The sequence below is a fragment of the Moschus berezovskii genome, chromosome 1, assembly GCF_049115385.1.
Source record: "Moschus berezovskii isolate FMDL1 chromosome 1, NW_MosBer_1.0, whole genome shotgun sequence".
In the NCBI taxonomy this organism is placed as follows: domain Eukaryota; kingdom Metazoa; phylum Chordata; class Mammalia; order Artiodactyla; family Moschidae; genus Moschus; species Moschus berezovskii.
This window is the reverse complement of record NC_142460.1, coordinates 109709741-109733412: the sequence shown is the minus strand read 5'-3', so window position 1 is coordinate 109733412 and position 23672 is coordinate 109709741. Positions and strand designations below refer to the sequence as shown.

Sequence of the window (23672 nt, the reverse complement as noted above, 5' to 3'; positions counted from 1 at the left end):
GAACCTTTTAAATATTTTAGGTAATGAATTTTTAAAATATATAGCTCCCTAATCATTACCTTCACTATAAAGACAGTGAACATTTCCATATCCTCACAAAATTCCTTTGTGATCTTTCTTAGCAAAACTTTTTCTTCCTAGGCAGCCAGAGATCTTCTTTCTGTCATTTTAATTCAGTAAATCTTTTCTTAAATCTTTTTGCTTCTATGAATCTCTCTATGCTCTCCATGGCTTCATTTGTCATTTAACTTGAAACAATGACTGGTTTACTTCTAAAGTAAGTGTAGTTACTCATGAAATTCTGCTTAGGCTATTCGTAGGAGGATCTTTCTGTGAACTTCCTGTTTATTAGCTTCTGGTTTTTAAGTCAAGTTTGGAGTTGGGGAGATTAATACTTGTCAGGCTGTGCTTATTTGCTGCAGTAGTTTCTGAGTTAAGACTTGAGTTTGCTAAGCTGAAGATGGAGATAAAGTAAATTTCCTTAATAAAATGTGTAAAGATTTTCAGTCCCCAAGTCTACTTCAAATATTTTTTCTATGACTACGTGTCACTTATAAATTCTTCATGATTGCCAAGTTTAAGGATCACAGTTCAATTTTAGATTTCTTGTGTGTTACTCACTAAACTGTTTTTGTCATTGGGGTAAGTAACTGTTGTGTCTGACTAAATCATGTCATATTTTGGGGGCAATTAATGACTGGAGATAGGAAATGTTAATTTCTCACACAGGCAGGTGCTAATAGCTTAGTGAAGTGAAGTGAAGTCGCTCAATCGTGTCCGACTCTTTGCGACGCCATGGACTGCAGCCTCCCAGGCTCCTCCATCCATGGGATTTTCCAGGCAAGAGTACTGGAGTGGCTTGCCATTTAGAATTTTATGTGATTTTTCACTTATTTCAAAATCCTAGACCAGTGCCAATGGTACATTTCTATCAATCTTATAGTTTTCTCTTGGGGCTCTGATAAGTAGAGGCTTAAAGTCTTTAAGTCTTCAAAACTATCTCACTGTTGTTCAGTTGTTCAGTCATGTCTGACTGTCTGTGACCCCATGGACTATAGCACGCCAGGCTTCCCTGTCCTTCACCATCTTCCAGAGCTTGCTCAAACTCATGCCCCTCATGTCCATTGAGTTGGTGATGCCATCCAACCATCTCGTCCTCTGTTGTCCCTTTTTCCTCCTGCCTTCAGTCTTTCCCAGCATCAGGGTCTTTTCTAATGAGTCAGCTCTTTGCATCAGGTGGCCAAAGTATTGGAGCTTCAGCATCAGTCCTTTCAGTGAATATTCGGGATTGATTTCCTTTAGGATTGACTGGTTGGATCTCCTTGCAAGTCCAAGGGACTCTCAAGAGTCTTCTCTAACACCACAGTTCAAAAGAATTGATATTCTTTGGTGCTCAGCTTTCTTTATGGTCCAACTCTTATATCCATACATGATTACTGGAAAAAGCATAACTTTGACTATAGGAACATATGTTGGCAAAGTAATATCTTTGCTTTTTAATATGTTGTCTAGGTTTGCCAAGGAGCAAGTGTCTTTTAATTTCATGGCTGCAGTCACCATCTGCAGTGATTTTGAAACTCAAGAAAATAAAGTCTGTCACTGTTTCCATTGTTTCCCGATCTGTTTGCCATGAAATGATGGGACCAGATGCCATGATCTTTATTTTTTGAATGTTGAGTTTTAAGCCAGCTTTTTCACTCTTCTCTTTCACTTTCATCAAGAGTCTCTTTAGTCTCTCTGCTTTCTGCCATAAGAGTGGTGTCATTTGCATATCTGAGGTTATTGATATTTCTCCCAGCAATCTTGATTCCAGTTTGTGCTTCATCCGGCCCAGCATTCCACCTGATGTACTCTGCATTTAAGTTAAATAAGCAGGGTGACAATATACAGCCTTGACTTACTCCTTTCACAATTTGGAACCAGTCTGTTGTTCCATGTCCAGTTCTGTTGCTTCTTGACCTGCGTACAGGTTTCTCAGGAGTCAGGTAAAGTGAAAGTGAAAGCCACTCAGTCGTGTCCGACTCTTTGCAACCCCATGCACTATATAGTCCATGGAATTCTCCAGGCCAGAATACTGGAGTGGGTAGCCTTTCCCTTCTCCAGGGGATCTTCCCAACCCAGGGATCAAACCCAGGTCTCCCACGTTGCAGGTGGATTCTTTACTAACTGAGCTATCAGGGAAGCCCTAGGAGGTAGGTCAGGTGGTGTGGTATTCCCATTTCTTGAAGAATTTTCCACAGTTTGTTGTGATGTACACTGTCAAAGGCTTTGGCATAATCAATGAAGCAGAAGTAGATGTTTTTCTGGAACTCTTTTGCTTTTTCTGTGACCCAATGGATGTTGGAAATTTAATCTCTGGTTCCTCTGCCTTGTCTAAATCCAGCTTGAACATCTGGAAATTCTCAGTTCACCTACTGTTGAAGCCTAGCTTGGAGAATTTTGAGCATTACTTTGCTCTCATGTGAGATGAGTGCAGTTATGCGGTAGTTTGAACATTCTTTGTTTAACTAGAAATTCTCACCAGTTTAAATAATGACCAAATTTAAAGTGCATGGGAAGTGTCATTTCTACCTTCTAGCCAATATTTGAGTGGCACTTTACTGTCACGTGTCGTTGATTGAAGGTATAGTTGATGTAATTGTTTCAAGTTATTAGTTCAAGGATTTTTTTTTTTTTTAGTATTTAAACATTGGGAAATTTTTTCTTAATTGGCCTGGGGATTTTATCTTTTGTGTTTACTTTCGAGTACACTGAATTATATCTAGAAAAGAATATAGATGACGGCTTCTATCCATAAGTTGAAATGGACGCCTAGGGGAAGAGGGATAGAAGAGAAAACTATACGATGTTTAATCTGTTAATAATAGAAAGACTTGACTTTTTTTGGGTGGCAGTGAGTCTTCATGTATCTGGGTTTGGGTCAGAGGGTCACCGTAGTTCCTATATATCACTTTTTTTTTCTCCTCCTGGTATTGTTTCAGAGAGGAGGAAACTCCTTGAACAATCTTATCTTTTGCTGCTGTAAAGAATCATATCTTTATATCTGTTTTCACATTTTGTTTTTCCAATTTTAGGGTGAAGAGATTGTGAGGTTTTTTGTTTTTATTTTGTTTTTGTTTTTCGGCTGAACCATGTGGGATCCTAGTTCCCCAGCCAGGTATTGAACCTGTGCCCCCTGCAAGGAAGTGCAGAGTCTTAACCACCGGACCACCACCAAAGTCCCCAAATTGTGTTTTTTGTCTCTCCATTCCTGTTAAGGGCCTCGGATGGTGCCTCACTGAGTCTTGGTCTCCTAAGTGATCTGAGGAGAAAGGACCTGGGTTTGGGCCACATGTGGGGTCTGAGACAAATGATTTAACTTTTCTAAGTCTCGTTTCCTCATGTGCAAAATGGGCCTGAAAACATTTCCCTCTTCCCTGTTGCGCTGCCATGTGAGGACAGATAAGGCGGTGGTTTGGGTAGCTTTTGAAAGCGCTACATGGTGCTTCTCAAACTTTACTGTGTGCGTGGGGATCTCGTTAAAATGCAGGTTCTTGTTCAGTACATCTGGGTGGAGCCCGAGATTCTGTGTTTCTAATGAGCTTTCAGGCATTGCTGCTGCTTTGAAATCATACCCCACACTTGGAGAACCTGGGTTCAGTCTGAAGCCTTATGTGGTCAGGTGGGAGATGAGGGTCCTGAGGAGAGAAGTGGCCCCCTTCAGCACACAGCTTCCCAACACCAGAGCCCCATGAGTGGGTTACAGACAAGGCTGTCAACATGCTTTCTCAGATCCTGGGCTGGGTGCAGCCTCCTGAGTTACCCCGCTGTACCGGATGCATCATCGTCTTCCATGTGCTGCGGGGTGGGCATGTTTGTGGTGCATTGCAGTCTTCAGGGACCCCTCACCAGATCTCTGAAGTGTGGACACTGGGGAAGAGGGGACGAAGTGGGAGATGGAGGTGGAAGGTCGTGTGGTGGTAGCTCTGAGACTACAGAGGGTTCCATGGGCAGAATTTCGTTTTGTCCTGGACCTCACACCACAGTCCAGCCATTCAGACATCCCGAGGTCCTGTGTTTTCTCTGTTCTTCACTGGGTCCCCCTGAGGGTGGCAGGCAGTGTCACCATCTCCTCCCTCTCTCTTCCCTCCTCCTGAACTTATAAACATGCCACTGGGGTTAGAACAGTCAGTGTTAGGCATTTATATTTGTCTAGTTTTAAATTATTTTAACTTTAGACACTGTCCTCTCTTCCTTGTTTCAGAAATCCTTTATAAAATTACTTTCTGAAATGTCAAAAGGATTGATATATAGATATATTTACAAAAATACCCATTGATTATGCTTATTGTTTATCATCTATCTTCCCCCCAGTTGAAACTCACAAGAGTTTTTTGTTTGTTCATTGATGTATCCCAAGCCCAGTGTGTAGGAGGAGCTTGGTGGGTGTGTGTTGAATATTGAATAACTTCATTGCAGATCTCAGTGCTTATTTTCTTTTCACCTTCTAGATGTTTATTCTTTCCAAGAAGAGGAAGCTGTTTTGGACCCTCATTTGGCCAAGCACTTAGCACATTTTGGAATTGACATGCTTCATATGCATGGGGTGAGAACGATCTCCTTTTGTCTCTATTCCCACCTTGCAGGGAAACTGTTTGGTTTATTTATATAACTCCTATCACATACATCTTCATTTTATAGGTTTTAGGTTTTAATGTTTGCATTTGCTTCTCAAACTTAATTAGCATTTTCTTTTGGTTATCAGTTTACTTAGAGTTTAAAAATTTTATAATGAGCATGACTCCTCATCAAGTACCATTTTGTTTTAGTTGGAGTTTACTTGCAAAATTTTTGTCTCCTTTGATGGGGAGTTGCATGAATCATTTTTTGTTCACTAAAGGCAGAAGGTACGGGGAGATGACCTTTAAAATGATTTGTAACCAACATCACTTTAATTAATTTCAGGCAGGGAAGGAGAGCTTGTTAGGGGTGTGTGGGAAGAGTAAACCAGTAGATTATTTATTGTTGATGGAAACCCTGTGCCTCATTTTATGTTGTGTTTTCAGGCTGATGTTGTGACTGTGCAGTATTTGACCCTGTGAGAAGCCGGTTAAATGTGCATGTTTTGCTTTAGCCCAGGCCATCTCCCTTTCCTCATGTTCTTCTAATTCCTCTGTCTCATCATGTCACTTTTTAATTTATTTTCTCTGCTCTTCTTTAAACCTCCCTCCTACGTTGAGCTTCTCCCGAGCCCTGTGGTTTTATTCCTTCCTCTCCAACTGTCTTGCTTTTTGTCTGCTGTGTTGTGTTGTATCTGCCTTCTTTTTTATTGATTCCTGTTTGTCTTCTTCCTCCTCCTATCCCCTTCCCCTTGGTCTTTGTCTCTTTTACTGTTAAATCTTTTACATGTGGTCATTTATTAAATTGTGGAAAGCTATACCTAACATAAAACTTACTATTTTAATGATTTTTAAGCGTACAGTTCGGTGGCACAAAGTCCATTTGCCTTGTGCAACCATCACTATCTCAGTCGCTTTTAATGAGGTTGTTTATTTCTCTGTTTAATTGAGGGGAAAGGCAGAAACCTCCATTGCTGTTAGAAATAATTCGTGGGATGTGATCTTGAATGACAGTCATCGTCAAAGTCGTATTTCTTCACTGATCTTGCCCCAGACAGAGAATGGGCTCCAGGACAACGACATCAAGCCTCGGGTCAGTGAGTGGGAGGTGATCCAGGAGACGGGGACAAAGCTGAAGCCCATGTACGGCCCGGGGTACACAGGGCTCAAGAACCTGGGCAATAGCTGCTATCTCAGCTCTGTGATGCAGGCCATCTTCAGCATCCCAGAATTCCAGAGAGCGTAAGTGTCCCGAGCAGACCTGGGCACAGAGACTGCCCCACGCCTCCTCTGTGCCTGCTCAGGCCGTGTGTACCAGGGACGCCCTTCCTCACCGACTGCGGGACATTTCACCACACGTTTGTGCTGTGACTTCCCGCGTGAAGGCGGGTGAGAACCCTCGAAGTGTTACAGGGGTCGCATGAGATAAAAGGAGAGGTTTGTAAACTGAAAAACCTCCTACAGGGATTTGTCGCATTAATAATGGCTTCTGTTTTTAACCTGGAGAAAGAAATGGCAATTCTCTCCAGTCCTCTTGCCTGAAAAATCCCATGGATGGAGGATCCTGGTAGGCTGCAGTCCATGGGATTGCAGAGAGTTGGGCACGCCTGAGTGACTTCACGTTCACTTCACTTTCTGTTTTTAAACCTGCAACCTCTATGCCGAAAATACTATAATCATTAATCTTCACAGCAAACCTGCCTCATCTCTCCCTCCATATGCAGTAGGAGAGGTTCGCTGATCTGTTTGGGCAATGGTGAGTGAGTGGAGTTTCTTAGAGAATTTAGGTTTTTTGCTGCTCAAACTGTGGTTTGTAGGTGGTGCTGGTCCTTGGACTGCTGAATTTGGACCTGTAATGGTATAGGTATGGCAACTGAGAGTGGGCATTGAGAAATTGTAGTAATTTGACTTTGCCATTTTTTGTAAGTGGCATTTCAGTTTTCAGATACAGCTGACCCTTGAACAACTTGAGTATGAACTGCACAGGTTCACTTATATGTGGATTTTTTTTCAGTAAATACGTATTGCAGTACTGTTGGGCTGACCAAAATGTTCATTTGGGTTTTTCTAAACAATCTTATAGAAAAACCCGAATGAACTTTTTGCCAACCCAATACATGATTGGCTGTTGGTTGTGAAGGAACTGTGAATTCAAAGAATTGACTGTAAAGTTGTGCATGGAATTCCAATTGTGCAGAAGGTTGTTGCCTCTAACTCTTGAGTTGTTCGGGGGTGAACTATAATTTATTTTTATTGTATTTTTAAGGATTTCATTTATATGATTTGAAATCGACAAACAAGCTGGCCCTTCACCATAGGTAACTGGGAGGCACTGATTGAGGGCAAGTTCTAACTATGCCTGTACAGGCTGCCTGCTTTCTCCCTTGGCAAGGGAGGGAGAAGGGCTGTGTCTCTGGGCACTGTCTTCCTTAAACTGTGCTTAGCACAGGGAGCCACAGAGACCAGCAGCTGTGGGTCATGGGCAGCTGCTGTCTAAGTTTAGGAAATGATATGTAGTGTTTCCCAGAGCAGGTAGGTTTCGACCTTGGTTCAAGTATGGAAGAGGACACACGTGTGCCAAGACAAACTGATGGACAGACAGCACACTGGGAACAGCACAGGGCAGTTTTTTTACCCACATGGAGTTGAATGCTAATGGTTTTAATGGTGGTTGTGTGTTCAGTTGAGTTCAACTCTGCAACCCCATGGACTGTAGCCCACCAGGCTCCTCTATCCATGGAGTTCTCCAGGCAAGAATACTGCAATGGGTTGCCATTTCCTCACCCAGGGGATCTTCCTGACCCAGGGACTGAACCTGTATCTTCTGTGTCACTCTCATTGCAGGTGGATTCGTTAGCATTGAGCCATCAGGGAAGCCCTTAATGGTGGTTATTAAAAGTATATCAAATATTCTTTTCCTTCCTCTCTTGATACTTAAAATCTTACCTCTTCTTACTGTTTCTGGCTTTGGAAATTTATGGTCAGTTGTCCATGTCAGGTTTTCATTTTTTCATCCAGCCAATAAAGAGTGGGTTCTGCTCTACTCAGCAGGGCGCTGGGTGTCGGGGGTTCAGTGGTAAATAATACCTGGTGCCCAGCGCACTTGGGGAAATAGACCTTAAATAAATGTAGACTGCCCCTGATTTAAGATGATTCAATTAAACTTGAGGACGGTGCAAAAGTGCTGTGTATTCAGTGGAAACTTTACTTTGAATTTTGCATTTTGCTTTCGGCTAGTTTTCCTGGGCTAGTGACAGGTGGTGCATACTCTCCTGTGCTGTTGGGCAGGCAGCAGCCACAGCTCCTGGTCAGGTACAAGACCCTGAGGGCAAACAACCCTCACAACCATCTTGTACCCAGATAGCCTTTCTGTTCTGCACTGTCAGTACAGTATTCAGTAAGCTATTGTAGATAATCAACACTTTATTATCAAGTAGGCTTTAAGTAATTAGATGATTTAGCCAACAGTGGGCTAATGTAAGTGTTCTGAGCACGTTTAAGATAGGCTAGGCTAAGCTTTAGTGTTTGGTAGGTTAGGTATTATGAATACATTTGTTTTTTGTATTTTAAAATAAAAATTTTATTTTTAAAATTATGAATGAATGTCCATGCTACCCTAAAATTTGAAAATTATTGAAAAAGTTTTTTTGGAGTACAGTTGATTTACAATGTTGTATTAGTTTCAGGTGTATAGCAAAGTGAATCAGTTATGCATATACATATATACACTTTTTTTTTTTTTAGATTCTTATCCCATATAGACCATTACAGAGTATTGAGTAGAGTTCCCTGTAAGTGCATTTTCAGTTTATATCATCAATTTATGATGGGTTTATTGGAATGTAACCCCATCCTTTGTTGAGGAGTATCTCTAATTGTAAGAACAACCGCATGATTTTAAATACGGCACACTCCATGAAGAAAAAGGAAAGGAGGTGTGGTAAGGGAGGATTTCTTTGAAGAAAGAACACACAAAGGGATACTCACTTTGACTGCTGTGCAGGAGGAGTGGAGACAGGGTTTTGGAGAAAAAGAGGAACAAGTTTGAAGCTCTGAGATGGGAAAGCCTTTTCAAACATGTGCATCGTATGATTTTTATAAATTCTTACCCATGTCTCATACTTGTATTATCGTTTGATTTGGGAACAATGTAGCTTCATCTTATCTGTCTTATGCCCCAAGATTTTTTTTTAAACTATTGAAGAAAAGTTCTTATGGTAGGTGTATAATTATTATTTCTTTTAAACTCGAATGAAAGAAACTTGAATTCTTTTGTCACAAAGCCCAACAACATTTTTTAGTGCTTTACTGTCTATGGTTTTTGAAAATATTTTCTACACATCCAAGTTTGATAAATAATCTTCTGAATTTTTCTTAGATGAAAAAAACATACTTTAAGTCTGTATTTTGGATTTAAGAGTTGAATCTCTTATCTATTCTTGTTTCAAGTGTTTTAGAATTTTGTAGTATCTAATAACTTATATTTTATTTCCTAAACATTTGTTGTATATATTAGAACACGAGCAACTTACTGTTCTTACTTGTCTTTTGGTTCTTTTACAAATATCACTAGGTTGAAATGCTTGCTCTTTAAACTCCTTTTTTCCCAGCAGGAATAACTCAGTGGAGCGGTCTCTCCATTTTGTAAGTAGAAAGAGTGACTCACAGAGAGATTAAATGACTTACGCACAACCACAGTATAATTTGGGAACATCAGCTGGACTCCTTGATACCCTGTGTGCCACTTGAACCTAGTTTACATTTCAAAATAATTCTGATGAACAAATCTAAACAAACTGGTGTACAAATTGAATGACAACAAGGATGGATTTTTAGATAACAAACATGTTTTTTGTTTTGAAACCACTAGATTACAAATTGAAGATATAAGTACTTTAAAAATTATCCAGCATTACTGCTGTCTTTTAATTTTGTTGTAATAGAAGATATTCCTAGTTGATAAGAAAAAGAATATAAATTTGTAGCAAAATGGACTTTTCTGAAATCAAAGATTTATCCCTTTAAACTTTATTCTTCTCCATCAGCCTTGACAGAAAGCCTAAGCTTTTCACTAATGTTTATCTTACCAGTTTTTTTTTTTTTTTTCGGTCTTGTTAGGTTTTGAGGTATGATAAAGACGAGTTGACTCACTGGAAAAGACTCTGATGCTGGGAAAGGTTGGGGTCGGGAGGAGAAGGGGACGACGGAGAATGAGATGGCTGGATGGCATCACCAACTCTGTGGACATGAGTTTGAGTGTACTCCAGGAGTTGGTGATGGACAGGGAGGCCTGGCGTGCTGTGATTCATGGGGTCGCGGAGAGTCGGACACGACTGAACGACTGAACTGAACTGAACTGAAAGACCGGATTTAAGATAACTAATATTGATAATGTATATCAAGAATTCTCTCTTACACTGAATATAGTTTGGTTCCAAAGTTTGGTTTATGTATTATTGGTTTTTGGTTCTTTGAAAATTTCTAGATGGAATTATTGTCCTAGTGATGTAACCAGAAGCCATTTGAATGACACTTTTCCAGAGATGTGGTGCTCTGTTAATTTTGATGTTGGTATATAACCTGGAATACAAATTCTGAGTTTGTTGTTATCAGTTGCCAAGAAGTTTCTAGTAGCTGAAGGATCTAATTAGAAGTTATTACTAACTACAGTGTATTATGGTTCTCTGCCAAGGTTTTACTGCAATAATGCCTGTTCTCTTGGGTTATTTAGTAGTCAGTTATGGAAATTGGTTATGTGATTATGATATGAATATATTCATTCAACAAATATTTATTGAGTGCCTTTTACATGTTAGATGTGGTTCTAGTGGGAGATGCAGTAATTTAGATAAAGTCTCTGCCTTCATGGAGATTATATTCTAGTATGTAATCTCTAGAAAGATAATAAACAAGAACATAAATTGTATACTTGCAAATAGTGATACACGCCAGGAAGAAAGTTAGCCAGGGTCAGATGTAGGGAACTCGAAAGGGTAGGGAGATGGGGAGGTGGCTTTTAATCAGACCTGCAAAAGAACAATGATCTTTAGAGAGAGTGTTCCAGGAAAGAGACAGCAGGATGGCATGACTGTGAAGCAGGAGCGAACTTGGTATGCTCTGGGCAGCAAGAAGGGGAAGTGGCTGGACTGTTGTGGGGTGGGAAAGAGGGGTGGGAATGAGGTCAGAGAAGCAGGCAGGGCAGGTGCAGGAAGGGGCAGGAAAAGAGATCTGTTTCTGGATTCTTCTTTCTAAAACTTCCAGGCTCAGAGAATCTAAGTTTCAAGAGGGGAAGATAAAGAGTGCAAAGCAGGGAGTGTGAGATAAGAAATGAACTTAAGAAGTGAAAAGAATGATGGTGGGTTGAGATGAGAGATGGATGGTTACAGTTAGATTGCCGTGTCAGGTAAACTGGTCAGAAAGAGGGCTTGTGGATGGGGCAGGTACAGCCAGCAGCATGGTTCCGGGCATGGCTTGGGAGCCAGGCTGCCTGGGTCCACTCTGGGCTTCATCACTCCCTCCTGGGTGGTTTTGGAAGCTACCTAATGAATTTGCGTCTTGATTGCTCATCTCTCAAAGGGGGTGATGACAGTAATACCTTCCTCATATGGTTGTAAATGAAGACTTAATCAGGCAGTATAGGAAACCCTCCAGAAATGGTAGTTGTTACTGCTGTCATTATTCATTTTGACATGACTAGAATAATTCCTTACCTTACCTTTCAGTTTTGAGAGGGTAGTTGGGGTGGCCTAAGCCAGTGGTGCTTGACTCTGGCTGCATGTTAGAATCACTGGGAAACTTGTAAAAGATTCTAAATCTGAGAGGAAAAATCCTCATACCTGGGGTTAAGGCCTATTGATAGAAGCATAAACATTTTCAACTTCAGTGTGTGTGTGTGCTCAGTTGTGTCTGTCTCTTGCGACCCCATGGACTGTAGCCCACCAAGCTCCTCTGTCCATGGGATTTCCTAGGCATGAATACTGGAGTGGGTTGCCATTTTCCTCCTCCAGGGGATCTTCCCAACCCAGGGCTTGAGCCTGGGATCTTTTACCACCGAGTCACCTGGGAAAGCCCCATAGGGAGGCTCATGAACGTGTCTGTAGAGGTAGGAGCTCAGGGAAAAATTCTGATTTAGTTTTGACAGAAAGGCAAGAATGTCTTAGCTAGGATGATGGCTTATTTTGGTTCTTTTCATCTCTCAGTTCCTATGTTTTGACTGTTGCTTCTCATTTCCTAGGTATGTAGGAAATCTTCCAAGAATATTTGACTACTCTCCTTTAGATCCAACGCAAGATTTCAACACACAGATGTAAGTGACCTCCTGTAGTTTTTAGGAAAAGTTTATCTGAAATAGTGTTCATAGTGGTTATCTCTGGGCAGAATTAAAGATGATTCTTTTCTTTACTGTCTATATTGTTTAAAAGTGTTCTAAAATAAGCACGTGTTGCTTATGTAAAAAAGGAAGAAATTAGTAAAATTATAAAGTACTGAGAATTTGAAAATGGAATCAGTATCAAGCAGAATCAAGTAAGTTATTTGTGAGTAATTGAGATACAGTGTTTCACTAAAAGCAGCTGTAGTTACTGAAATTTGTAGATAATTTTGGTGTCTCTTGAGGGGAAACAATGACCTTTTTGTCTGTTTTTCCCTCCTGTCCAGGACCAAGTTAGGACATGGCCTTCTCTCAGGCCAGTATTCAAAACCTCCCGTGAAGTCTGAACTCATTGAACAGGTGATGAAGGAGGAGCACAAGGTATGTGTCTGGGTGTCTGCCACGTTGACTCAGAGGAAAGAGGGACCTCCCTAGTGAGAACGTGGATTACCTATGATTTGGTGAATGGTGGTTGTAAATTTATTGAGCTGTCAACATAGCTTTTTCATTTTAGGGTCTAGGGTGTCTGTCTGCTCTTAAAAGTTGTGATAAGGAATGCCCACAAGGTTGTGGTTTCTAGTGACATTTGCTTCATGGATTATATGTGATTGCTATCATTACTGGTCTTTAGAAATAATATTCTTCATAACATAGAGCTGGAATGGAAGGAATAAACATATGAAAATATCAACATTTTCCCCCTCGTTATCCCTGTCTTGGCGCTTCTAGTATTTGTCTTCTCCTAGGGTTTCTCATGGAGAAGGAAATGGCAACCCACTCCAGTGTTCTTGCCTGGAGAATCCCAGGGAAGGGGGAGCCTGGTGGGCTTCCATCTATGGTGTCACACAGAGTCGGACACGACTGAAGTGACTTAGCAGCAGCAGCAGCAGCAGGGTTTCTCAAGAGGCTGGTTGTTAAAACACAACACACATATTCCTATCCCCCACCCCCACCTCCTAGCAGAGGATTCTGAATTTCTGGGAAGGGCTGGGCAGTCCTCATTTTTGGTAGGCTGCTGGGGGTTTGAAAGCATACTTTGGTAAAAAAGAAACTCAGTTGGCCATTCAGTCACTATTAATTGACTGACTGAAAGATGTGCTTCGTCTCCTAATTATCAGACTCACATTTCCCTGTGTCTGCAGGTTGGGCTCCTGACCCCTCCGTGGGCTGCTCTGTTAATGCAACTCCAGAGGGCATCACCTGCAGCCTGGCCTTTTGGAGTGGTGCAGTGGCTTTGGAATTGTGCAGGGCACAGCTTACACAGCTGTATTTGGGCATCTTGGTTCCCACAGCTGCAGATGTCCTGAGTGGAGTGTAGGCCCTGCTTCCCCACCCCCCCCTGCTCTGCCTCCAGGCTACCTTGTCTTGACTTAGTGGGCAAGTTCTTTCAGTTCTGTTTCTCATGTGTGTGACCTCTGTGCTCCCATCTTACATCAGTCATCCTTGACTAATGCCTGCAGACTGAGAGCAAGAAGTGAAAGTGAATTGTTCTTTTTCAGAATGATGCCAATTAGTTGGGGAAGTAGAGCAAACAGGAGAAGAGAGATTAGGAAGGGAAAATATAGAGGCAGTGTTTGGGGGTGGGGAGAGGGAATTAGGTTGTGAGGAGGGTGGAGAGGGATGTAGGCATTTTGGGGCTCAGGCCAAGAGAACAGAGTATTGTGGGGCAGGAAGTCTTCTGTTGCGTTGTTACCCAGCTTTGTAGCAAGGAGTTCCTTATCCACCTGAGACTGGAAGAGCCTTCCGTGATCGGAATGGAGTTGGGGTGGTTTGGGTGCAGGGCTGGGGTGTCAGGTTCCAGGCTTCTACCTCTGAGCTCCTGTGTAACTTTGAAGAGGTGATGGTGAAAACACTTGGTCCAAAGTGTTGTGTTGTTTATTTATTTACGCTGTGCTGAGTCTTCGTTGCTGTTTGAGGGCTTTCTCTAGTTATGTCGAGCGGGAGCTACTCTTCAATGCACGGGTTTCTCGTTGCGGTGGCTTCTCTTGTTGCGGAGCGTGGGCTCTGGTATGCGGGCTTCAGTAGTTGTGCCTTCCGGGCTCTAGAGCATGGGTTCAGTAGTAGAGGTGCGTGGGTTTAGTTGCCCTGGAGGATGTGGGATCTTCCCTGACCAAGGATCAAACCCATGTCCCCAGCATTGGCAGGCGAATTCTTAACTATTGAGCCATCAGGGAAGTCCCCAAAATGTTTTGATCACATTTATCCTGGGTTTTCATCCAGGCTGTCACTTCTTGGGGCAGAGTCCATCTTTTCATGGTGGAGGAGACGGAGACTTGCTTGGGCCTCAGGGGCCTGGCTTCCTCTCCCGACTCTGCAAAGATCTGGAGACGGGGCGGGGGTGGGGAGAAAATCCTGTAACCTTTCAATCTCAGCTTTCAAATGGAAGATTGGTCTTGCTGGTGGTTGTGCGTATTTCAAGTGTGAAGGGGCCCCTCTCTAATGTAAATAAAATCTGTGTACATTACAGGACTGTTGTGTTTTTGGAATCTCCTCATTTGAGAAAATGTAAAATGAAAACTGACCAATTTAGCAATTTTGGAAGGAAAATTTACTTTTGTTAATATCACAATATTCTTTTGTGATACTAGAAAAAAGTAAATAGTTCTTATATAAGGCATATTCTTTATTTAGTCTGTGAACAGCTGGGGACCCTTGTCTCCTCCTCACCTTGGATTAGTGTGGGAGTTATGTGACCTCCAGGGGTCTGAGGTTTGCAGGGAGGAACACCTGCCCTGTCTTGCTCAGGTGTGCAACCTGGCAGCCCTTGGGCCATGTCTGTCCTGCAGGTGTGTTTTGCTGGGCCCTCCCACAGAATCTGAATTTCCAGTTTCTCTTAAACATTCAGAACCTCTGACAGTCCCAGGCCCCTGACAGCAGTTGGCTGGAGCTGAGTAGCAGACCTCCCATCATACAGGACACGCAGTCCCAAGCTGGCTCCAGTCCCTTTGTGGTTTGTGACCTGATTGGTACGCTGGGTATTTGGGTATGACCCTTGGTCTAGATGATTTATAAAGTTCTTCCCACACCCCTGAGGTGCCAGGATCAATAGGGTCCCTTTGACATTCAGAATGAGGTTGAATTGACCTCATGATTTTCTTTGTGGCCCCAGAGGTGTCAGTTTCAAGCTATTACTTGAGCAGACAAGTAATTCATTGTAAGATCTCCACTGCTCTTGACAGTGGAGGGAATTACTTTCTGAGGCATCAAGATTTTCACTGGCAATTGGTTTCAGAGCAACCAATTTGGGAGAACCTTTCTTTTTTCAGGTCTCAGGAGCCCTGTGGTCAGGTGGTCTTGTCCTTGGTCTCCGCTGTTTGTCTCTTGTCTTGTAGAGGAGCCTGAAATGCTCCAAGAGAGAAGGGAAGATGTGCTGAAACAGAGGATAGATTACGAGAAGAATGTGTGCCACACAGAGAGCCACGTGGCGGAATGCCTTTTTCAGGGCCTCCACTACCAGTGATACCAGTGACTAGCACAGGCCCTTCCTGTGTGTTCCCTGTTGCAGAAATGGATGCACAGAATCCTTGCCTACAGTTGCAAAGTCAGGGAGTGGAGAGCTGGGGTTTACACTACAGAGTCTGGCCCTGATCTGTGCAGTATCGACAGAGTCTCTACGCTGTCCTGCTTCCCTGGCGGTTGTTCCAGTACTCGTTTCAGGCTCCCAGGGCCTCTGTGTGTGGATGCTTGCAGATGGGTGATAAAGGGGCTGGGTGGATTTTGCAAAGTTACCAGGGAGCCCAGTAACTTGGACTATTTACACCTTGGATCATTTCTAAAATATATACTTCATTGCTCTGCTACAGACCAAGGTGAAATCGAGTTTTTATAGATGCATGCTTAATACGCATTTCATCTACAAAAAGATTTTCAGTGTTTTGGGGGGGGGGCACTGCCATTTCTATATAAATTTGTTGATTTTTAAAATTAAATTGCATCTATAGTAGATAAAACCTGCTCACTATGAAAGTACAGTTTTTCTTCTAAAAAAAAATGTATTCCAGATCTTTATGCATTCTAAGACAGTGCTTTCACACATTTTAATACAGATTACTCTATAATTTATTTTTCCTTCTGAAGACAGCACATTACTAACAATTCTGTATTCCAAACAGTTTCTTAAGTGACAGTTATTTTAATTTCCCATTCTAATTAATCCTTGACACAAAATTGCCGGCCTCAGTTTTTGATCAACATAAGATAACCAAGGTTCTGCTTCCAGGTGATGTATTTATAGCTGCAAACATAAGAACATTATTTTCACTAACCTCCATTTTCCTACTTTGGGCAGATGTAGCATTTCTAACTCACCTTTTAAATTATGAAAAATGGCTTTGGGGAATAACCTCTGTTCCTTTAAATTAGGAGATTTGGGGTTTGGACATGAGTTAGGAGTTACTGGTCCAAGGTTTATGATTTAAGGTTAAAAATTTAAATCAACAGATAATATACTCCTGTGTATTGGGGGCAGGCTGAAATGCATGTATTTTTTTTTTTTTCATCCTGGTGATCTTACAGTGTAAGTATCTCTATAAGCGTTGCTCTAAGTTGATACAAAGCCTTAGTCTTTTTCCTTGTTTGTTAATTAAAGCATTAAGCCCAGGCGAATATGAGTGGACAGTGACTGCCTTCTTGGTGCAGTGTTAAACAGAAAGCTCTGTGTAAGCATTTGGGAAAGATTCTGAACACTGTAGTCCTCTCTCTAATTTTAGCTGATCTGTTTTCCAGTTGCTGATGGAGAAAGTAAGTACAGTATCCTATAAATATGACAGGTTCCTTAGGTGGTTGCTATTTTGGAGATGGTCTGGGGCTCTCTCTTGTAATGTTAGTTGTCAGGACAAGCCATTGCTTCTGGTGTCCAAGGGTCAGCTTACAGAAAGCACGTGAGCTTCCTAAAAGTCTCATTCTTGGTCAGTGTTGGTCTCTCTCATCTTGTTTGGTGATGGGCCCATAGGGGACACTCAGATGATGGCACTGGCCCAGTGCCCACTAGGAAACATGGTATTTCTTTGATTCCTTTTATTTATTTTGGCTGCACCATACAGCTTATAGAATCTTAGTTTCCTGACCAGGGATTGAACCCAGGCCAAAGCAGTGAAAGCACTGAGTCTTCACCACTGGACCACGAGGGGATTCCTTCTGGTTCTTTTTTTAAAATTAAAAAACAACATTTATTTTTAATTGAAATATAACTGCTTTACAGTGTCGTGTTGTTTTCTACGAAATGTCAACACCTGGGGTTCTTATTTAGGCTTTTTGGTTTCTTTTAAGTGACTGCTTTATTCTGGAACCTGATCTTTTAAAAAAATTATTTGAATTTGCAAATAATACGCAGACATAGAGAGCATAGTATAATGAATCTCCACGTACCATCACCAATCTGGTTTCATCAATCCCCCCGAACTCAATTTTCCCCCTCCTTCTTATTCCCTTCCTCTCCTTTCCCTGAAGAAATTGAACACAAAATCTAAACACCATCCTTTTCACCTGTAAATATTCAGTATGCACCTGTAACTAGAATAGTTTTTTTTTAAAAAGCAATATGTTGAAAGTCGATTAAGGTGTTAGAAACACACTAGCAAAATGTATCATCCAGTATGCAGCCAATATCCATATTTTCCCCTGCACTGTCAAAGCGCTATCAACCCTGAATATTCATTAGAAGGACTGGTGGTGAAGCTGAGGCTCCAGTACCTGATGTGATGGGCTGACTCATTGGTAAAGACTCTGATGTTAGGAAAGATTGAAGGCAGGAGGAGAAAGGGACAACAGAGAACGAGATGGTTGGATGGCATGAGTTTGAGCAAGCTCCAGGAGGTGGTGAAGGACAGGGAAGCCTGGTGTGCTGTAGTCCACGGGGTCGCAGAGTTGGACACGGCTGAGTGACTGAAGAACAACGATGTCAAAGGCAGCTTCTCAGGGTCCTCCTCTTTTTGCAGGACTGACTGATCTGTTGTTGTTCAGTTTGTGTTTCTTATAAGCTGGAAATTAGATGTGGAAGCTGAATTAGATTCGGACTCAACACTTTTATAGCCTGACTTTCTATTACATGGACATAATGTGAACATAGTGATAGTTGATTGTGGGAATTAGTGAGACCTGCCCTCAGAAATCGGAGGTAGAATTGGACCATGCGTGAGGACAGACGGGCTAGCTGTGGTCAGGCCTTCGGTGTAGCATGGCTGAGCTTGTGACAAATCAGACCAGCTGCGAAAGCTGGGAGCTGGTCTGCCGTGGGGCAGAGACAGCATGTCTCCGGTTCGGAAGCTTTTTAATGACTTCTCAGTGATCATCACTTCGCAAGCTACAACTTGTCTGCTGCACCAGGGATTAAAGAACTGAAACGGGCATGGAGAGGGAAGAGGCATGGAGGGGAGTGAATGAGGCCTGGCCAAAGCCCGAGCGTGGTGCTGAGCCTCTGGAGTTTTCACCGTGGTCTCTGTTGGAGCTTCTCCCAGCCGTATGACCATACGGTGGCATAGAGCAGCAGCCAACTCTTCAGTTTACTTTCAGCAAGTTGGTAAACTTTCCCAAGCAGCTGCTTTGATGGGGACTGGCAGCCAAGCACAGCTTGTAAGAGGTAACAGCAGCAGGCAGTGAGTGTGTGCATATGTGAATGCCTAAACCCAAGTTCACAACGCCAACAGGCGTATTCCAGGTGGTGCCTCTGCACTGCCCAGATGGAGATGTTGTTGCTGGCCTGGCCTGGGAAGTTGACCTCAGAGGTCGATTTGAAGAGGGCTTACCCAGAATCTAGACACACTATCTTCTCAGCAACGGGGAAGAGAGACTTTGGACATCAGAGGTGAGAACTAGGCACATGTAGTTCTTGCAAGAAACAGTGTTAGGACACGAGAGAGAAACACAGACGGATAAAGAGAGAGAGGGAGACAGACTGACTTTCCTAGTTGTGTGATCCTGGGTCAGTTACTTAACTCTAACTCGGTTTCCTCATCTGTCAAATGTAGAAAATAATAATAATAGTCACCTCGTGAGATTGAGTAATTTAAGTAAAGATGCATGTATAAAGTGCTCAGAACCGTGCCTGCCACCTAGTAAATGTTCATCCTCGTACCTAGAATAGTGTCTGACATTTTGTAACACTTGGTAAATTCCTATTGAATGAATGACTAAATGTTAGTATGCAAATGGAAGGCATTATTTGCATGCGTGTGTTGGCTGATACTATATAGATATATGTCAGCATAAGAGTGAAGGAAGTTACAACTTTTACATGCCTTTCAGGAGGTGTATGTGTGGGTAGTTAAATGGATCATCAGGTATAAACTGGTCTTCGCTGATGCTGAAGGCACATCTGCAGCCTTGTGTGTGTGTGTAGGCTGATCATTTTTACACAGGTTCCGAGTCCTCAGATGCTCAAATGCTGCCTCTTTGGGGAATTCTTCTCCCAGAGCTGCCAACACTGTTTTAGGTTGTCTGCAGTGTTCCCTAATATTTGTTATAGATATGTGTTGAATCTCACCCCCGCCCCCACCTGTTGTCTGTCAGCTCTTGGAGAGGAATCCCCAAAATGCTCTATGTGAAGCAGGTGGCCAGTAGATACTAGATGCCCAGATCAGATATATTTTGAGTGAGACAGAATTCTCCTGAGTTTTACTAGAAACATCACTTAGAACATGTGTGCCTCGAAGAGACTTCATATGTAGAGCTGCCTCGTGGCTGCCAGGCGAGATAGCTCTTGGAGTTTCCCATCACTTTTTGCATCTGACTGTGTGATTGTGCACCCCTGGCGTGGCCTGTGGGCCCTAGGCCTGGACTCTGGTGTCCAGGAGATCTCACAGAGGTGTGAGACAAGGCCTTCGCCTGCCAAGTGCTGCAGTCAGGCTGAGGAGACAGGCTAGAGCGGGCTGAATGTTAAAGCAAAAGGCATGATGTGCTCAGTGCCCAGTGATGGCCCAGATAGCAAGTTCTCTATTTCTGAGGAGGGGATGGTGGCCTGGAGGCTGCGCATGTAGAGGTTTTGAGACGTGGGTGCACCTTTGCATGGAGCACAGGAATTACTTCTGCTTGATTGGCAAGGTGAGGTTTATCTCACTGAGACCTAATGTGTGCTGCAGCTATGACTCCAGTTTTGCTGCCAGGAGTGTGGAATTGGGATCGGAACCCAGTTCTGGCTCTTTGCTGGCTGCGTGGTCATCTGGTCATAAGACCATTTCAGTTGACAGACTTGGTGGCATTTCTCTGCAGCTTCAGTTTCCCTGGCTGTAAAATGGGGATAATGGTAGCACCTGCTTTGTGGGGTTTTTCTGCTTCGTAGGGTTTTACACAAGGGGATGTGCCACACCATTATTAGAGGCTGCACTTGGAGAGGACTCAGGAAGCAGCTTTATCCTTAAAGATGATGTGGATCTTCCCGTCTGCCTCTTTAGAGCATCTCAGGCTGAGTGCCGGGTTTCCAGCAGATTGTCGTTCACTCATTTGTGTCTGACTCTGCCATCCTATGGACGGCAGCACACCAGGTTTCCCTGTCCTTCACCGTCTCCCAGAGTTTGCTCAAACTCATGTCCATGGAGTTGGTGATGCTATCCAACCATCTTGTCCTTTGTCGTCCCCTTCTCCTCCTGTCTTTGTTCCTTCCAGTGAATATTCAGGGTTGATTTCCTTTAGAATTGACTTTGTTGATCTCCTTGCAGCCCAGGAGACTCTCAAGAGTCTTCTCCAATAACACAGTTCAAGAGCACATTACTGGCATTAAAAAGTCCATTTCACATCAAAGCCAGTTTAAGGCTTCTCCCACTACCAATCTCAGGTACCTTGGAAACCAGCAGTGTAGAAAGGTCAGTGTTGGCTTGCTCTAGTGTTTTTCCATTCTTGCTCCACCTCTTTCCCTCCTCAGGCTACTCCAGGGTCAAGGGTCAAGGGTTGGGGAGATTGAAGTTGAGGCAGAGCCTTTCCCAGAGCAGAGGGCGTTTGCTCCCTCTTGGCTGCGTGAGTCTGTGATCATGGTTGGCCTTTTGTGGGAGCACATTAGTGGTTCTTTTAGAGATGTGTTTGTCCTCTCAGAGACCCCCAGAGGACCTTTTACCTGATGCCCTGTCCTGGTGACCGCTGTGAGCCCTACGCCAGCTCCTCGGTGGGCTGCCCTCCCATTGTCTTAGGCAGTGTCCTCTCTGGAGGAGCCCAGCTGCCTTCTGAGCGGTCCCTTAGTCCCCTGGGGAAGTTCACACATCCAAAGTTCACAGCAAGTTGTCCCAGCTCTTCCCATCCTGGCAGCTGCAGGCAACCTCCTTCGGCTTCTCCAGGTAAGGGCTGGGCTCCCAGGAACACCCTGTGGTCCAGAAACAGCTCTGGGCTGGCCCCTGAGCAGTAGTTTCCCTGGGGCTGGGAGCCTTTCCTTTCTCTCATATTCCCTCCTGGTGGTGGGGAAGGGATGCTGCTGGGCTCACCTCTCCTCTAACTTCCATCAGAGGGCTACCTCCCACGCCCCAGTGCATCCCTGTTTTGTTCTGAAATGGGTTGTCGCAGACCAGTTTGGCCACTATGGAGCAAGTCCTATGAGGACAGAAATCGGGGTGTTTATCATGCCTTTTAGTTCTGAGTCAACAGAAGAGCCCCATCCCATTTCCACGTCAGTTTCATAGCACAGTGCCTGGTATGCAGTCAACGTCCAGTGAGTCCTGGCTGCTGTCACTGTTTAGCTAACGTGGGCTTCAGTATTCTTATCTGAAATCCTGGCTACTGGTAATTTCCGCTCTGCTTCCCACTTGTGAGTTTTGGTTTTATTTTTATATTTTAGCCTCAACAGAATGGGATCTCCCCACGCATGTTTAAGGCCTTTGTGAGCAAGAGCCACCCAGAATTCTCCTCCAACAGACAGCAGGATGCCCAGGAGTTTTTCCTGCACCTGGTGAATCTAGTAGAGGTAAGTCAGCCTTTAGAACTGCTTGAAAGGGTTGTTAGAAGTGTGTCCAGCCCTCGCGTGCAGTCCTGCCCATGTGGCCAGAATTCTGCCACCTCGCAACCTCTCCCTGTCTGGGCTCCTTTTAGAGTTGGCGTCTTTGGGGCTTTCTCTGTCGGCCCAGGTACATTTATAGAATCATATCATACATGGGTTAATTTTTTAATTTAAACAAATTTTTAAAAATATTTTTAAAATAAAAATTTGTTTAAATTAGAAAACTTTAAAATTTTAAAAATTTACTTTTTAATTATTTTTAAGCTCTTTATTTTATATTGCAGTATAGCCAGTTAACAGTGTTGTGATAGTTTCAGGTAAACAGCAAAGGGACTCAGCCATCCATATACATGTATCCATTCTCCCCAAACTCCCCTCCTATCCTGTCTACCACATAACATTGAGAAGAGTTCCATGTGCTGTATAATAGGTCCTTATTGGTTACCCATTTAAAGTATAGCAGTGTGTACATGTCCATCTCAAACAACCTAACTATACGTGGCTTAATTTTTCCTGTATAGCCCTTGATTTTTTTTCCCTCCTTTCTCTCTACTCGGCCTTTCATATCTCCTTTCTTCTAATTCTGTCTAGGTCAGTCCCTCTGCCATGACTTTTGATGGCTGCATACTATTTATTTACATGATGAACTATAATTTATTTAACCAGTCTCCCATTTTTGGACTTTAGGTAACTACCAGTCTTTTGCTTTAAAGTACTCTGAACTGGCATGCCCAGAGGCAATGTTTTGTAACATCAGATCTTTTTACCGGACTTATATTTGATTCTGTGCTAATTTTTATACATGGGTGGCTCCGACAGTAAAGAATCTGCCTACAATGCAGGAGACCCAGATTCGATCCCTGGGTCAGGAAGATCCCTTGGAGAAGGGAATGGCAACTCACTCCAGTATTCTTGCCTGGGAAATCCCATGGACAGAGGAACCTGGTGGGCTACAGTCCATGGGGTCACAAAGAGTCGGACATGACTAAAATGACATAGCATGCGTGTCCCATGAAAGTAATGTAAGTTTGTTGACTTGATACAATCTCATTTTCAGAGGAACCGCATTGGCTCAGAAAACCCAAGTGATGTTTTTCGGTTTTTGGTGGAAGAGAGGATTCAGTGCTGTCAGACCCGAAAAGTCCGCTACACGGAGAGGGTGGACTACCTGATGCAATTACCTGTGGCCATGGAGGCAGCAACCAACAAAGGTAATGTTCCAAAGTGGGAAGTGAACGGAGCGCTTCTTCACACGTGAAGGCCCTTGAGTAAGAAAGAGTGCGGTTTAGTTGCGCAGAGCTGTGTCTGGAGCAGACCTGCAAGGGGTCTGCTCTGCGTGCCTCTCCTCACCTATGCCTCAGTCCCCGTGTGGCTTTCTTTGAGACTTTCATGGAGCTGGTTATGGAGGAAACCTATTTCAGTGCCTATACGTTTCAACAACAGGTTGGTTTAGAGTCAGTTTAATTTGGAGGAAATTATTTGTGATTTAACATTATCACTTACAAGTTGTGCTGTAAAGTCTGAGGGAAGTGGTCAGAACTACATTTTTTGATGTGAGCCATTCAAGCAGAAGTCTCTTAAAAAGAATCCATCTTTGGCATCTGAGCAAGGTGCCTGTTGTGGGTGATAAAGTGTGGCCAGGCCCTTTGTGAGGGGGAAGCCCCTTAGAAAGGTCTCTGGACCTTGGAAGCAGAAAGAAGGCAGATACCCAGGTGGAGGGGCTGATGCTCAGGGGAAATTTCCTTCAATACGTCTGATCTGCTTCTTTTCAGACAAAATACATGAATGATAT

At 43.2% G+C, this 23672-nt stretch overlaps 1 protein-coding gene across 3 annotated transcripts in view; it reads left to right on the top strand.

Moving 5' to 3' along the window:
* USP13 (ubiquitin specific peptidase 13) overlaps positions 1 to 23672 on the top strand; it is a 137879-nt gene that overhangs the window by 64248 nt on the left and 49959 nt on the right. For all 3 annotated transcript variants that reach the window (XM_088838877.1, XM_088838881.1, XM_088838878.1), the window contains exons 7-12: positions 4491 to 4585; positions 5653 to 5840; positions 11833 to 11904; positions 12255 to 12348; positions 21722 to 21847; positions 22938 to 23091. In XM_088838877.1, coding sequence (XP_088695003.1) covers positions 4491 to 4585; positions 5653 to 5840; positions 11833 to 11904; positions 12255 to 12348; positions 21722 to 21847; positions 22938 to 23091 — 729 coding nt within the window. The remainder of the gene's footprint in view (positions 1 to 4490; positions 4586 to 5652; positions 5841 to 11832; positions 11905 to 12254; positions 12349 to 21721; positions 21848 to 22937; positions 23092 to 23672) is intronic.